This window comes from Hetaerina americana, unplaced genomic scaffold (assembly GCF_022747635.1).
Source record: "Hetaerina americana unplaced genomic scaffold, ioHetAmer1.1.p SCAF_48, whole genome shotgun sequence".
NCBI lineage: Eukaryota > Metazoa > Arthropoda > Insecta > Odonata > Calopterygidae > Hetaerina > Hetaerina americana.
The window spans coordinates 3900739-3915635 of record NW_027287073.1 but is presented as its reverse complement, the minus strand read 5'-3'; the positions used below and the strand labels follow the sequence as shown (position 1 = coordinate 3915635).

Below are 14897 nucleotides of genomic sequence, written 5' to 3'. Positions count from 1 at the left end.
TTTTGTCCCATTTGCTCCAAAGAATGTTGTTATGCATTAAATCAAATGCTTAGCTCAAATTAAATATATAGACTAAATTTGTATATTTTTAATTTTTTCAATTGTTTAACTTTACATTGAAAAATTAAATTAAACTAAATACAATCTTAAATGAGTTAACATATTGCATTCAAAACTGAACATTGAACTTCAAAGTTGTCTATTAACAAATTGGTAATTTTAAATGAAAGATAGGATGGATATTTCCAAGATGGATATTTTTGTAATTATCAAGGTAGTTTCCATAAACACATTTATTGAAAAAAGTGGTTTTATTCTTATTGGAATATATTCTTTCATGGTGTGCTTTATGCCGGTGTGTGTGATATCATGTAAATGTATTTATAAATAATGAAGGTCTTTGAATTGAATTTCCATGACTTTATCTCGAGTACAAATACATATTTGTATTTCCTCAAAATGAGTTAGTCATACATAGAATAAAATTTATATTATATATTTTGGGACCATTTAAACTTGCGATGAGTTTGCCAAATGAAATTCTTGATATTGCTTTTTAAACAATCAAAATTGATAGAAATTTTAGATGGTATACATCTGATAACACAATTATGCAGATAGCATGTTTTTTCACATAACTGTATCCAAATGTTGTTTTAATTCCCTATGTAGGCTTTGATAAAAAAAAAGTTATTCTTATGATCGATAGTTCTATGAAATTGAATTTTTTTTCACAAATTTTTTACATGTTCATTTTTGTTAGAATTTATTCTTTGATGATTATTTATTTGAATTCATAAATTTGAGTGTGGCTAATTGCAAGATATCAATTATTTGACTATCCTTGCTTTCATTGATCAATTTCTACTTCACTTGTTTGCCTGTCACTCGATCTCCTTTCCTGAGGCTCTTGCATTTCCGGGAGCACTTTTTCTCCCTCAACGTCTTCGTCAATCTCAAAAATGGGCGAACTGACTTGATGGAGTTCTGTATCAACTATCAATTGTCCTGGTAAGTTTTCTGGAAAGTGAGTTTCAATCTCACTTTGGTCAAATGACCTTTCTTCCTGGGTTTTAGAGAGGCCTTCTGTCAAGTCATTTGATCCTCTTTCCTGGGTTTTAGAGATGTGGCCTTCTGCCGAGTCACTTGACCCTCCTTCCTGGTTTTCAAAGCTGTGGCCTTCCATCAGTTGACTGGACCTAAGGACATCACGTCCATCCTCTTCCACAGAATACTCATCTTTAATATTTTCATCCACTGTAGGCTTTTCTTCAGTCTTTAATTCTGTTGTCTTTTCTAATTCCTGTAAATTCAGCAATATTTTAATTGATCAAATATTATTTCATAATTTTAACATGTGATTGTTACAGTATCTCCATCTGCTGGTTATTTTGGATCTCATTCCTCATTTGCCATTTTATATCTTAGGACCTCCACATATGTAATGGATAACCACCAAATTTCTAATATTGAAGGCTTGGCTTGGAGGGTCTGGTATGAGTAAATGCAGTATTTGCATGCATGTACATATGTTGGGCTAAACTTATAATAAAGTAATAAAACATATAAATAATAAATATTTTACTACCAAAAAATGTTAACAACACCTTTTCCATACCTGTACTCCCAGTTTGAAAGCCATCCTTTAGGAACAACTATAGTCATATAAAATGCCAATTTTCATTAATTCTTGTCTTTGCCTTATATCATAGTAATGGAAAACATTTATGGTTTGTATAAAAAGTTTATGGAAAAGTGTCGGAAAAATAATTTAGTTCAGATATTGCTACAATGCCTCAAAATTCTTCAAAGTATATCCCTTGGGCATTGACAAACTTTTGCCAGTGGATTTTCCATGACTCGAAGTCTTTCTGGTTGGTGGATTATGGAAGGTCCTTAAGGCTACGCATGCAAGTTTTTCTGATGGCACTTAGGGTCCCATGGAAATGTCCTTCAAGGGAGGATTTCACTTTAGGGAATAGAGGATAGATACTTTTATGGAGACCTTATAATTGGCTTGCTTAAGTTGGTGGTATATGTGTACTAACTTGGAGGAAATCATTTAAAGCATTTGCTTTTTGCATGCTCCCCGTGCCACTATCTAAGCTTCATAGATTCACCTATTCAATATTGCAATTAATTTTATGGAATAGGACAAGAGGGCTCCTTCAAGGTAGCTGTACACTAATTTTCCTCCGGTTCAAGAGCATTTTTAATTTTCAGAATATCTTTGTAGCATTGTTCTAGAATTTCAAGGTTTTCCTGGATGTTTTACTATGTTGTGTCTTCATTTTCTAGACAATTTTTTGATGACATGGTAGCTTCCATCTTTAGGTCAGAAGTGAATGATCAGAAGATGGAAGGCTAGAAATTTCATCTTAAACTGAAGAGTCAGTTGAGTGAAACATCGCGATGTATTTCCAAAAAATATTTTCCTATATTTTCAGTTTGATCAGGTACAGTAGATTCAATTTTATCTGGCTGAACCAATTATGAAATCATCTTTCGAGGAACGAGAAAAACTCAGTAGATTTCACCAAACTTAATTGCACCACAACCAGCTTCATAACTTACATGATATCTTTAGGTACATAAAGATGTCACATGAGATAAAACCAGTCGTACCTCAATTAAGTTTGGTGTAATTTAAAAGTTTTTTTCAATTCCTCAATACATAAGATAACTGCCGTTTTCAAAGTGAAAGTAAATGATTTTTCACGCACATATTTGCCTTATGGGAATAAATTCATAATTACCTAAAAGAAGGTGACAGGAATAAATGTAGGAATGTAGATGAGGAAGGGAAATGGAAAAGAAATAGGTTAAAGCTACAAATAAGACTTGATCCATGAATAATTTCCACTCGTAGCTATTAAGAGAATGAGAAGCAAATTAATGGGCTCTAAAGAGAGGCAATTATTTCAAAATCACTTCCACTTACCATTTGCAGCTCCATCTGTTTTTGCCTCTCATGAAGAAATTCTTCAAGCTCTATTCTCTTACTGAGTAATCGGTCTTTATTTATTTTCCAGTGCAGAAGCCATTGGCCCAAGTAAAGTATTGGGTCTCTTGGTCGTTTTAAACATATATCTGTTAATGCCAATGTCAATGGCTCCCCCAAGTGCCTTTCAATATATTCTCTTTCATATGACATATTAATCCAATTTATGATTTACTCCTTAGTAAAATCTGTTGTATAATTAGCAGCAAAACATTTAGTTAACACATGATATCAATGGAAGATGAAAATATGACACTCATGAAGCAAGCCTTAAGCTTTTAAATATATTTCCATATGATAAAGTCAGCATGACTTCTGGGTTTCCACTGCATATGTTGTTCCCGCTTGACAACAGTTTCTCCTGTATTCTAACAGGCATCTTTAGGTCAATCACTTCAACTTGAAGATGCCTGCTAGACTACAGGAGAATCTTTTTTCAAGAGAGAACAACCTATGTGGTGGAAACCCAGAAGCTATGCAGCTTGGAACATCCATGCGCCGCAAAAGCTTTGGAACCAACTGAATTTCCATATATTTTGTGCCCCATTCAAACTAAACAATAAAACTGTACAGTCCGTAGGACTGTTTGATAACGTTCACGAGTTTGGACATCAAAATTAAATAGGTACTATGTGTTGCACTACAGTTTGATATTGTAAATAAATTGCCAGTATCTTACATTCATGGAATAATTAAGTGAACACAATATAAAAGAAAGAATCGCATAATATTCAACTGGTGAGTGAAAAAGAAGGAAGTTAACTGATTTCATGAATGATATCATGACAACACATATATTTTACACTAAACGGAAAAGTAAAATCACCAGATACCAGTGTTTGCATGTAGTAGTCCATCATGATATGATAGATCCATAACCGACCCCTCTCTAACCCCTGCTCACTAGGGACACTAGATTGGAGGTTGGATAGCCCTCCATGACTCACCTGATCGGGGAACAATGAGTAGGAACCATAATTCACTAGGAAATCAACCAAAAAGAAGCTTCTGTTGGTGAAAAAAAGGTAGCCATGGAAGCCCAATAAATTAGCATATATTCTAAACAAATAAATTGGCCTTAATTCATGGAGGAATATTCTTACATACGACGACTACAGCCTTCGTGTGGATGACTCAAAAGGATAATAGAATGCAGGTGTTCGAAGAACGGTATGGAAGCGAGGTTAGTATGAGTTCGGGACCGGTGAAAAATTAGTTGAGTGTTGCCGGGGTATCATAGGTACTAGCCCACTACAACTAACCAGCTTAGGTCTTCACAGACAAGGTACCATTCACATCACAAAATTCAGACCGCAAAATTGTAGGTTAGGCAAGGTGATAAGGGCTGCATGTTTCTATTTATTGCAGAAAATATAGCATTGCGTATTTAAAGGTCTTTCCTTGCTGACTACCGGTTTATATCTCTAGAGTGATAGATATATACTGTTACTAAATGGAGCCAAATAACAATCATTTATGCATGCAAGTGGGTTGCACGAGAAGTCGCACAGTGTCACTTTACACCCAATTACGGAGCAGACGACACTGAACAGAATTACGACAGTCATTTGTTTTATTACGCTTTCTTTTTTATAGTCTTCATATGTTCATCATGGAAGGAGTTACAGCCAAACGGAAAAGAATTTCGAAGAAAAATAAGAAAGCATGGAGAAAATTCAGTGACACCAAAGATGTGGAGGATTTCTTGGATGAGAAGAGGCAGGAGGAGCGTATTGGGTAAATCACTTTCAAAATTCAATAGTTTAAATTGTCGATGATGATTTTGTTGACAACGTGTCTGAGCGTCGGTGTTGGGAAAACGTGGGTGGAAATCTTGTGAATCACGGGTGGGATCATGTAATTGCTTTGACGAGGTGAAACTAGCTTAATTTAATTAGGAAAGTAGCATGTTTTAACTTTTGAAATTATTTATTTTACTTTGGAAATTGGCCATCGGTTGCTGTCGTTCCTATTGCAGCATTGGTTTTGAAATGGTGTGAAAAGTCCTGCATGTATTTTCGTTTAATAAATCACTTTTCATTGAGCTTCGGATCAATTTTAAGTTAATTAGTTTTATAATTATTATTTTTGTTCCATTCAATACTAATAGTGAGTAACTTGTATATTCATTTTTCAATGGTAGAACATTCGAGCACGTACCCGATGAGAAGCTATTTGAAATCGATGTTACGAAGCAAGATGTCAAGGAAAAAATTCTTACCAGGAGAAGGGAAAAGTTCCTCAGACCTTACAGAAGTCTTGAAGTTCTGCAACCGTCTACAGCTGTCCCCGATCCTATTACCAAAAGGTTTGTTCAAGGTTATGCCATTAGTTTGTTATTGTGTGTGTACTGGAAATTGTTTGGCACAAAAGTCATGTTTATGTAAACAGTTATTGGCAACAGTAACCAAATATCCCGTGTCACCTATGTGTTTATTCGTGTGGACTGTGGCGTGTAAATCTTCTTCGTGATTTTATCCTAATCGGTGATTTGATTTTTGGATATTTTCGTTAGTGAATGGTATTTTTTTGTGCCCTAAATGTTAGTTCCTTCGTAATGTAACTGAAATAATAATAAGACCTGTTACCATGGTATCTACTATTCCTCACTATGTCATTAATAATCGCATTCAACGCCAATATTTATACGTAATATATTCAGAACTTATTTGTCCATGCTTTTCAGCAAGTATTTTATTCAACTAACCGAATGTGTACCTAATAACTGGGTGCAACTATAGAGCTCATATTGCTTGTTTTACCATAGCACAAACTGAGATTATTAATGCTTTGAAGGAGTCTTACATGTTACGAGACTTTATTTCTCCATTAGAGGACAGAAGGAATATTTGTTAACATATCCTGATACATCATATATATTATGAAAATTACAGACCCATAATGATGGGGTATTTATGCTCTTATATAAATGTTGACAAATGTGTAATTAATAATCCCTGCAGTTTTGTGTAGAAGTGAAGGATTGCCTATGGATTTCACACAAATTAGCAGAAAACCTTTTCATTAAAATTTTGTTAGATATATTTTGAGCATGGGAGTCTAAGGGATTTGGATAGATAAGTTGCAATACATTTTTATGTAGTTTTTATTCAACCTTTGATTTTACTGAGAAAATATGGAGCTAATGAGACAAGAAAAGTTCCCAATGGTGTATTTTTTTTAAAATTAGGACCCCTCATGTTTTTTTTAATGGTAGGGAAAATATTTTGCGACATTTTTTTGTCATAATTCATTGAAGTTTCTTACCTGCAGGATAAATAATTCCTAATACCCAGGAAAGTTTTGGTGAAAAACAATCTTAACCAATATCAAGGATATAAATATTCTCTTAATTTTGTTGACCCAAATTCCTCTCCTTCAGGTTAAAAATGAATATATGTCCTGTGAAATCTAGTGTCAAACCAAAGTTATTTGTTATAAGGTATTAATTCTTTAGATTTTAATCACTTCCTTCTCGATCAAGTGGTAAAGAATTCCATTTCCTCCTTCTGTTTCTTTGGAATTACTCAATAACAAATAGAGTTGGACATTAGGTCTCAGAATACATATGAGTGACAGTACCTTCTATGCCTTTCTTGTGTACGTATTAAATTTCTCAAAATTTCATTTATTTAAATCCAATGAAGATCCTGAAACTTGGTAAACCTGGTTGGCACAGAAAATGACTCTTATCCATTGATATTTCAGCTCAATATTCCATGTGATTTTGCCCCTCTCTTTGCATCCCCTTTCGTAACGAATCCTTGAGGGGTCATTATTTTTTAGAAGAATAATATGATACAAATGAATGACTGATCGAAGCACTTTTCCACTTGATAAAATATGATACAGCATGAATATTTGCTGTGATGAAATTAATTATAAGTTTGGGTTAACTATTAATTTTTTCACAGATTGAAATATATACAGCATATGACATGGACAAATGAATATAGTATATCTACTTTAAAATTTCAGTATTTTTAACCAGGCCAGTGAATCTCTGTGATTAATGATTGCATCATAGCCAACTTAATGACATTTTTAACCTATAAAGAAATTGATGGCCACTTAAAAGTATTGTTAGAGACAAGTGATTAATGATTGCACCATAGTCAACTTAATGACATTTTTAACCTCTAAAGAAATTGATGGCCACTTAAAAGTATTGTTAGAGACAAGTGATTAATGATTGCACCATAGTCAACTTAATGACATTTTTAACCTATAAAGAAATTGATGGCCACTTAAAAATATTGTTAGAGACAAATTGAAACTCGGCTTGATTCCTTCTTTTGGGTGTAGCTGTACATGAAGCACACATTGACAATTAGAAATAAAATGTATTGCTAAAACATGATGATTTTTAATTTTGGTTCAAGATCGGTGAAAGATATCAATTTTTCTGAAAATACTGCAAGACGTATACTTTCTCATTGATTGATTATTATTGTAGTTTAACATTAAGTCCATTGGAAATACAAGGTGAATAACCTGTAATGTGGTGTCATACCTGAGCAGCCTGAGTGTGATTTGGTATTATTTGGGCTCAATTACATGTAAGGCTTCAGTGTGTTCTTTGTGTGGGTAGTTGAATGCACGTAGAATGGAATCTCAAGTAAATTGGTTAATTATTACTGTGCATGGGCATCCATCTTAGACATTGACAAACATGAATCTCCCCAAGCAATGAACTTAGTTCTATATTTATTAATGTAGGGTACCCAGAGTGTAATGGCCCAGGAGCACATCATCAAGTGTGTCCATAGGTTTTTAAGGTCATGGTAGTTTGATATCATTTCTGGCAAAATGCCTGACTTTTCCAGAATTGAACATTGATTTATTGGAGACATTGAAAAAATGGGTTCACATATGTTAGTGGATGTTGGGAGAGTCACCTTCTTGCGAAGCATTTATTTTTAGACCCAATTGATTGACCCAGTGACTGTGTATCAAAATAATTTCTGGAAATTATCATGCATATTTTCACCTTTGTTAAACTTGTTCCTTAAAACCAGTTATCAATCCAAAGGTCAGTTTGATAGGTGAGGGTAGGGCTTATCTAATATTAAGCCCAATGGCATGTGAAATTCACATACCCAGGTAGGGTGTTCTAGTACTCAAAAAATCACACAGCAAGGGTAAAGCTGAGGCATTCAGCTTGGGTCCCTCTGTCACTAGGCAAATGTTCTATCCACTGCACTACGAAGTCCTCCATGTGCCATAATTTATTGAATTAAGCAATTCACCCTTTAGGGCATGTTGTTAAAATTTTAAATTATCCATCTCCTCAGAAATAAGGGCAAGTCAGCTGAAGAAAGGAAAAGTGCTTTTGTTAAGAAAATGGAGGAGAGAAAGAGATTGGCTGGACGTTGGGCAAACAAACATGCAACAATTTTACAGAATAGGAGTTTGTCTGATGAAATGAGAAAAAAGAGAATCAAGAGGAAAGACTTTGATACGGACTTGTGGGCTGAAACCCCAGCTAGTGGGCCAAAGGAAGGTGTGGATGCTAATTGGCTCAGGAAGAGTGCCTATGTTCATGTTTTAGCCAATACTGGGAACCGTATGACATTGAGGCCAAAGACAATGAGTCTCAAAACATCCGTTCTGGATCCTGTGGAAGCACCCCATCCTGGTAAGTAATGTCTTGAATTTTTAATTTCATTGTTATGGTGTGGAAAATGAATGATTTCAAAATATTTGCCTTCAATTGATACAGCTGTTCTCATAGACCAAAAGAATGTAGTTTTGTGTTGAATTTTGCATAAGATAAATATACTTATACAAAAATAACATTAGACTATCTAAAATGTACTACCTCATGACTGTGGAGGGAAAGGACTATTAATTTAATTAAGCCCTATTCACTTGGGAGTTGGGCATTTTCATCCCCCAATATAATAAGGATGGGATGGATTCTTTATTGTGTAGTATTACAATTGTTGGGGTACCTGTTGTTTTAACCCCCACTACTTTTCATTACATTGTTCTATTACAGATTGGTTGCATGTTATTATGTTACAGATAGATTATTTTCATCTTAGTTACAGTTAAGTGACAAATGTATTTTGTATATATCAATCAAGTTTTTTATTCCATTTGCAATCTTCTTCTTGGAATCTTCCTTTCTTGCTTTACCCATTTATTTTTATCGTACTTTACAAATAAACTCTGTCCTCTTCTCTGTTATTCCCAGTGCTTCAGCTCTTCATTCATGTTTTTCCCTCTTACTTTTCTTAATTCTTTCATTAATTATTTAATTCTGACACTATGGGTGTAATTCAAAACCAACATTACATTGTTAGGTGAGACCGGTGGAAAATTTGATCAATTGCACTGAAGATATGTAGATATTTCCTGCAATGGCTCTGAACCCAAGTGACAGCTTACAGGACAATTTATGGCCATTGATTTGGCTGATTCATCAAGTCCATTCTCACCCTGGAATAGAGGTTCAATTTCACCTGTGATGTCCCTTACATTACTATTGCTTGACCCAAGTTCACAGAATATTTTATGAAAGTATTTTAATTTAATGCACTTATTAGCATTAATTATTGATACCCTTTTATGTATTTTATAATAGCCATTATTTAATGCAAATCTTGTCAACCCTGACAGCATCTTTTGTGAGTTTGTGGATTTCTTAGTGCTAAAATATCATGAGTGCTTGTATTGTATGGGACCATTTTCCACACATCATCAAGTAATAATATTGGAATATGCATAAGAATGGAACATCCAAAAGTAACCATCGGTATGTTCACCATTTCATTTTTTGGGAAACTGCAGACTGGTATATACCTAGATAGAATTTGGTAATGACCAAGTGGTATTCATTTACCAATCAATTGTGTTTTAACTATAGCCAGAGTTGTGGTTGATGGTTGAGGCCGAGACTTTGTGGAAATCCATTGCGAACAGGAGTTTCACTAAATAACTTTGCAGTTTCCCCATAAAATACCTGATTTATTTTCAACTAGTTTCGCTACACTGTAGCATCTTCAGGAACGTACTTGTACTAGAACTTGTACGTTCCTGAAGATGCTACAGTGTAGCGAAACTAGTTGAAAATTAATCAGGTATTTTTTGTGGAAACTGCAAAGTTATTTAGTGAAACTCCTGTTATAGCCAGAGTTTCCTAAAGTATCAAAGTTGTTAAGAACCTGAAATTTATGGGTAACACGACAGTAGTGTATGATGATTCTTTTTAGTTTGTTTGATATTTAAGGAAGGAGTCCTCCATAGAGTTATTTTCATAACCACCTAGGTGAAGTTCATTCAGTGATCCCTGGTGAAATTTATCTCTTGTATGACTAGGCTGATAAAATGATTTCTTGAGCAGTTATTGGCACAATTCTTTTTTAACTGTGTGAAAACAATGTATTCAATGACATCTTGTCCCGTATTTCCCTTGAATGCACATCCAAACCCTCCCCCATCACGTAGGGACAGGTTCTCAGGGCAGCGATTCAGTCAGTCAAACCCTTTTGTTCTGCAAAATTGGAGTCATTGGTGGTTATGAATTGTCTCAGTTTTTACTTTCCTTCTTAAAACAGTATGCAAATTTGAGTTTGATATTGCATTCAAGACTATTTACAAAGTGGTTTTAAATTAAGTTTTGAGACATGACCCCTAATAGTGTATTCCAATGACTCAGCCATCTGCAGAAATCAGCAACGGAAGAATGCATGTGTGTCAAATGTGAGGGCTTCAAGTGTAGGCTGCAAATGCTGGAGATGGGTATAAAAGAACTGCCACTCAATAAAGTTTAGATTGCACTAAGTGTTTTCTTATCCAACTCTTGGTGCACTCAAAAAACAAGCATTGACATGATAAGAAATTTTCACTTCTCTTTCCTCCTTCGGAGTTAAGTGATAGTGGAGACTTCATAGTCTAAATGTCGCCCTAAAATAAAGACATCTATCTATCTTAGATAATGTAAAATCGCATTTCAGAAAATGTTACCCTTGTATTGGTATATCTTGTACATTTTCCTTAAGAAATATCTCTGTGAAATAGATATTAATAAATTCCCGGTGATAAATTTAATTAATTTCCATGACACCATAGCCCTAGGATGGGAAGGCATCATGAAAAAATCATTGTTGAACCTTTTTTTTACAAATTTATTGAAGTTCCTTCATTTTTTTGTCTTGTCTGCAATAGTCTTGAATGCAATATAAAACTCAAATTTGCATACTATTTCAAGTGGGAAAGTAAAAAATAATGAACAATTTATTACCACCAGATGACTCCAATTTTGCAGATCAAAAGGGTGTAGAGTATTTTACGTGCAATTAGCCACCTCAAGTGTTAAACTGTCCATTCCAACTGCTTGAATCAGTGAAGTTATTGGTTTTTAAATGTTTTATGTGTCTGTTGTATTATCATTTGTAGTTATTATGTTCCTTTAAAATCCTAGGTTTATCGTACAACCCATCTTATCAAGATCATCGTGAACTCCTAACCAAGGTTGTTGATGATGAAATGAAAATCATCAAAGAAGAAAAGCATTTGAAGCGAGTCATCACAGACATGATACCGCGAGTAACTCAGGAAGAAGTTGAGGTAATGTTTTAGCTATAAGTGTAATACGCAGGGAATCCTGACAGGTGAGGTTCTTGGAAAAATTTTGATACTATTCTCATTTTTGCAAATCTTTACTGGATTTCCTATCGATCACGTCCTTAATCCCTTCTCATCCAGTTTCCCCTAAGGAGTTAAACCCTTGCTTATCAGTAAATCATTTGCCCTCTTGCCTCCATGCTTGGAGACAAGAGGGCAAGAGACAAGCATGGAGGCAAGAGGGCAACCAGATGGAGGTGACCCTCTCAAGCCTCCTCCCATCAAACTACCCTTCAGATTTCACTGTTTCTCTTAAGCAACTTCTTCCCCCATGCCCCCTTAGTTTTATGGCCATTGAGTTGGTTTTGCTTCCCCATTATCCTCTTTTGTAGTGCACAGATCCTAGTATCTTCCAAGCTGGGATTTTAGCCAATTGCCCCCATTGTTCGGTAATTGATTTCTTCCCTTTTCCTTCTTGAGTAGTACTCCTCATCTCCAAAGATACTTTCTTTGACCCACCTCTCCTGAACACCCGAACTAAATCGTACTCTCAGTTGACCAGTAGTTAGGAGAGGGGCAATAAAGGAAAGAATAGTATTGACATGGTGTTGTACTGAAACCAATCCTAAATTATGAAAGTTTTAAAAAAGCAGACCAGACTAGGAAGACTGGTTTTGTTACCATTTGATTTTAATCACATATAAGTAAAAAAAATTATGCAGACTCTACCACATTGTCGGGCATATAAAAGTTTTGTAATGGATTAAATTGAACCACCAATTGTGAAGATAGGTTAAAGTAACGTAATTTTCCATAGTCACTGCAGTCACAAAGTATGAAATCAGCTTTCATAATTGGACCATTACCAAGCTGAGCAATATTATTCGTTAGATAAATTTATTTGAGTGTCAGAAAAGACAAATAATTTTCTTTAATTATTCAATCTTCTCCGGAGGATATGTTTTCATTGATCATGCACATGATAGAATTTAAAATTAAGTGGTTGGTATCACTTCCATAAGAAATTTGATATCCATTGAAAATTATTAAAGATTGAGAGAATAGTTCAATATGAAAATGTCTGATTTTCTTCTTTTTTTTAGGAAAACTGGATGAAGGAGATGTCACAGGGGCTTCCTGAAGTTAAGGAGCCGAAAGTTGAAGAAGATTCAGGCGTGGAGGAAGACAAATTAGATACTGGGGTCGTTGGAAACCCAATCGTAACCAGAGACAAGAAGAAAACTTTGCAGAAAAGGAGAAAACTTAGGGAAGCCAGGGCTGAACTCATCCAGAGAAGGGAAGCTAAATTGGAGAAAAAGAAGCACTCAGACATAGAGAGGTAGGGGAATCACAGAATTTCATCTCTAATTGGCTAACTTATGAGTAGCAGTGTGTCTATATATTTTTGGATAAGGAAATTAGGTCTAACTATGATTTTATGACAGTGGTTCCAGAAATGTCATAATCATTATCTTCAATCTGAGATTTGGATAAAGCAGCCCTATTCTTTTTCTTGTTTCATGTAATTTCCTATAAGGCTTCATAGGTTCATTTTCTCTTGTCTTTCTTGGTTTTTCGAAGACTTTTGATTTAAGACTAGTTGTTTCCACAAAACCAAACACCGCCATCAGTGTACCATAATATATTTTGTCTTATGACAAAAGTGGGAAATCTTTCAAAGAATTAGTTTAATAAATATTTTAAGCAAACTAAGAATAAAGTTCTTTTAAGAAAGTTTAAAAAAATATTTTAAAAGTTAACTTGGCTGCTGTAAATGTCTTATGCATTCAATTGTTCCTGGCTCAATGATGACGCCTAAGTTTTGAACTTAGTTGTACATAAATAAAGGACAGTGGAAAGATACATTGTGTTCTTCGTTTAATTTCTTATGCATTATCTGGAGGGTGAATTTGTGTTTCTAATGTTTTGAAGAAATCAAATGTTTATGTAGAATGTTTCAATTGCACAGGGTGAAATTACTCAAGAAGGAGCTGTCCAAGCGGGATGAGAAATTGAAGATGTTGCAGGAGAAACGAGAGCGTGTCAAGGAGGCAAAAGTGAGCCAACCCAAGATGCTCAGCAGTCACAAGTTTGAGCCTCCTGAGGTGGATTTCAATATGAGGGATGAAATAGCTGGAAATCTCCGGAATGTAAAACCAGAAGGAAGTCTGTTGAAGGATCGTTTTAAGAGGTTACAAGAAAGGAATGTAATTGAAACCAGAGTTAAGCAAAAGTAAGTGTACATCAAAGTTAAGATATCTCTTGGTGGCAGCATTGTTCTCAGTAAAAGAAGATGCTCTAAGGCTCTTTACCTTTCATAATTGTGTTTTAAAAAGTTAGCGTTTACATGATCTCTTGATGTCATTCAATAATTTCTTGGAGCAGTCTCTAATTTACATATTCATAAGCCTATGAACCATGGATACCCATATTAGATGATTAGACAAAAACCACTGTGTTCTTGTAAATCTATAATTCTACCCTTAAAAAATGGCTGAAAAATGGAAAAAATATACTTTCCATTGCTTAGTAAAACTTATATTAATCGCCCAGATTGATTGAGGAGAGTTTTGGTGTATCACCATTTATATTCCGACCATATTATGTGTTGAAAGATCTTTTGCTTGCCCAGCTTATTTATCGAGTGAAATTCTCTTGGGTCTACCACTGGGTTAGTGTTACTGCTGACATTTCGATAACTGACTCAGTCATCGTCATCAGGGCTTCTAAATCCAAATTCAGAACCCCTAAAGATGATGACCAAGTCAGTTGTCAAAACGTCGGCAGTCATGGGGACACTAACCCGGTGGAATACCCTAGAGGGTTTCATTCGTACTCTGCGTTTTATTATTATCTGCATATTTCAATTATCTTTATGTCATCTGCATCCATTAGCACAGATAATACAGAGTTTACTGTATATGTTGAGTATCACCATCTGATGAATTACAATGAGCAAATATTAGAGGGAGAAACATTGAAATAAAATAAAACATCTTGTTGTCAATGTTTATTTAATACGGAAGAAAAATTGAAACCTCGTGGTAGAGGAATTTTTTTTTTTTTAAGTGAACAGAATTCTATGCATTGAACAAATTGTTGGAAGTAATTCAGCCATTGTTGCAGGTATATATAATTCTCAAATGCTGCTTTCTATTTTACTCATGATTTATTTTATTTGCAGGATGAAACGTAAATACAAGAGGAAAGTCATTGAAAAAGCAAGTCATAAGATGGGTTGGGAGCCTAAAGGTTATCATTAAAATAATTGTATGGTGAAAGGTAATAAAATGAAAGTTATTTTTATACATTTGTCTCTAATTAT

General features: G+C 34.6%; 2 protein-coding genes across 2 annotated transcripts; one reads left to right on the top strand and one right to left on the bottom strand.

Moving 5' to 3' along the window:
• Positions 1–850: 850 nt before the first annotated feature.
• On the bottom strand, positions 851–3154 carry LOC139693383 (uncharacterized). The gene is made up of 2 exons (XM_071591510.1): positions 2942–3154; positions 851–1303 (listed from the first exon to the last, which is right to left on the bottom strand). Exons 1-2 carry the CDS (start codon positions 3152–3154, stop codon positions 851–853), a joined length of 666 nt encoding a protein of 221 aa, XP_071447611.1.
• A 1454-nt stretch (positions 3155–4608) lies between these two features.
• LOC139693389 (ribosome biogenesis protein NOP53) lies at positions 4609–14880 on the top strand. Its single transcript, XM_071591518.1, has 7 exons — positions 4609–4738; positions 5145–5309; positions 8296–8639; positions 11430–11575; positions 12676–12911; positions 13542–13805; positions 14757–14880. The coding sequence occupies exons 1-7, from the start codon at positions 4614–4616 to the stop codon at positions 14833–14835; spliced, it is 1359 nt and encodes a 452-aa protein (XP_071447619.1). The 5' UTR covers positions 4609–4613; the 3' UTR covers positions 14836–14880.
• Positions 14881–14897: the final 17 nt, after the last annotated feature.

Coding starts and splice junctions, on each gene's coding strand:
- LOC139693389 (XM_071591518.1), top strand. CDS start 4,614: ATGGAAGGAGTTACAGCCAAACGGAAAAGAATTTCGAAGAAAAATAAG. Junction 5,310..8,295: donor CCCGATCCTATTACCAAAAG/GTTTGTTCAAGG, acceptor CCATCTCCTCAG/AAATAAGGGCAAGTCAGCTG. Junction 12,912..13,541: donor AAGCACTCAGACATAGAGAG/GTAGGGGAATCA, acceptor TCAATTGCACAG/GGTGAAATTACTCAAGAAGG.
- LOC139693383 (XM_071591510.1), bottom strand. CDS start 3,154: ATGTCATATGAAAGAGAATATATTGAAAGGCACTTGGGGGAGCCATTG. Junction 1,304..2,941: donor AACAGATGGAGCTGCAAATG/GTAAGTGGAAGT, acceptor CTGAATTTACAG/GAATTAGAAAAGACAACAGA.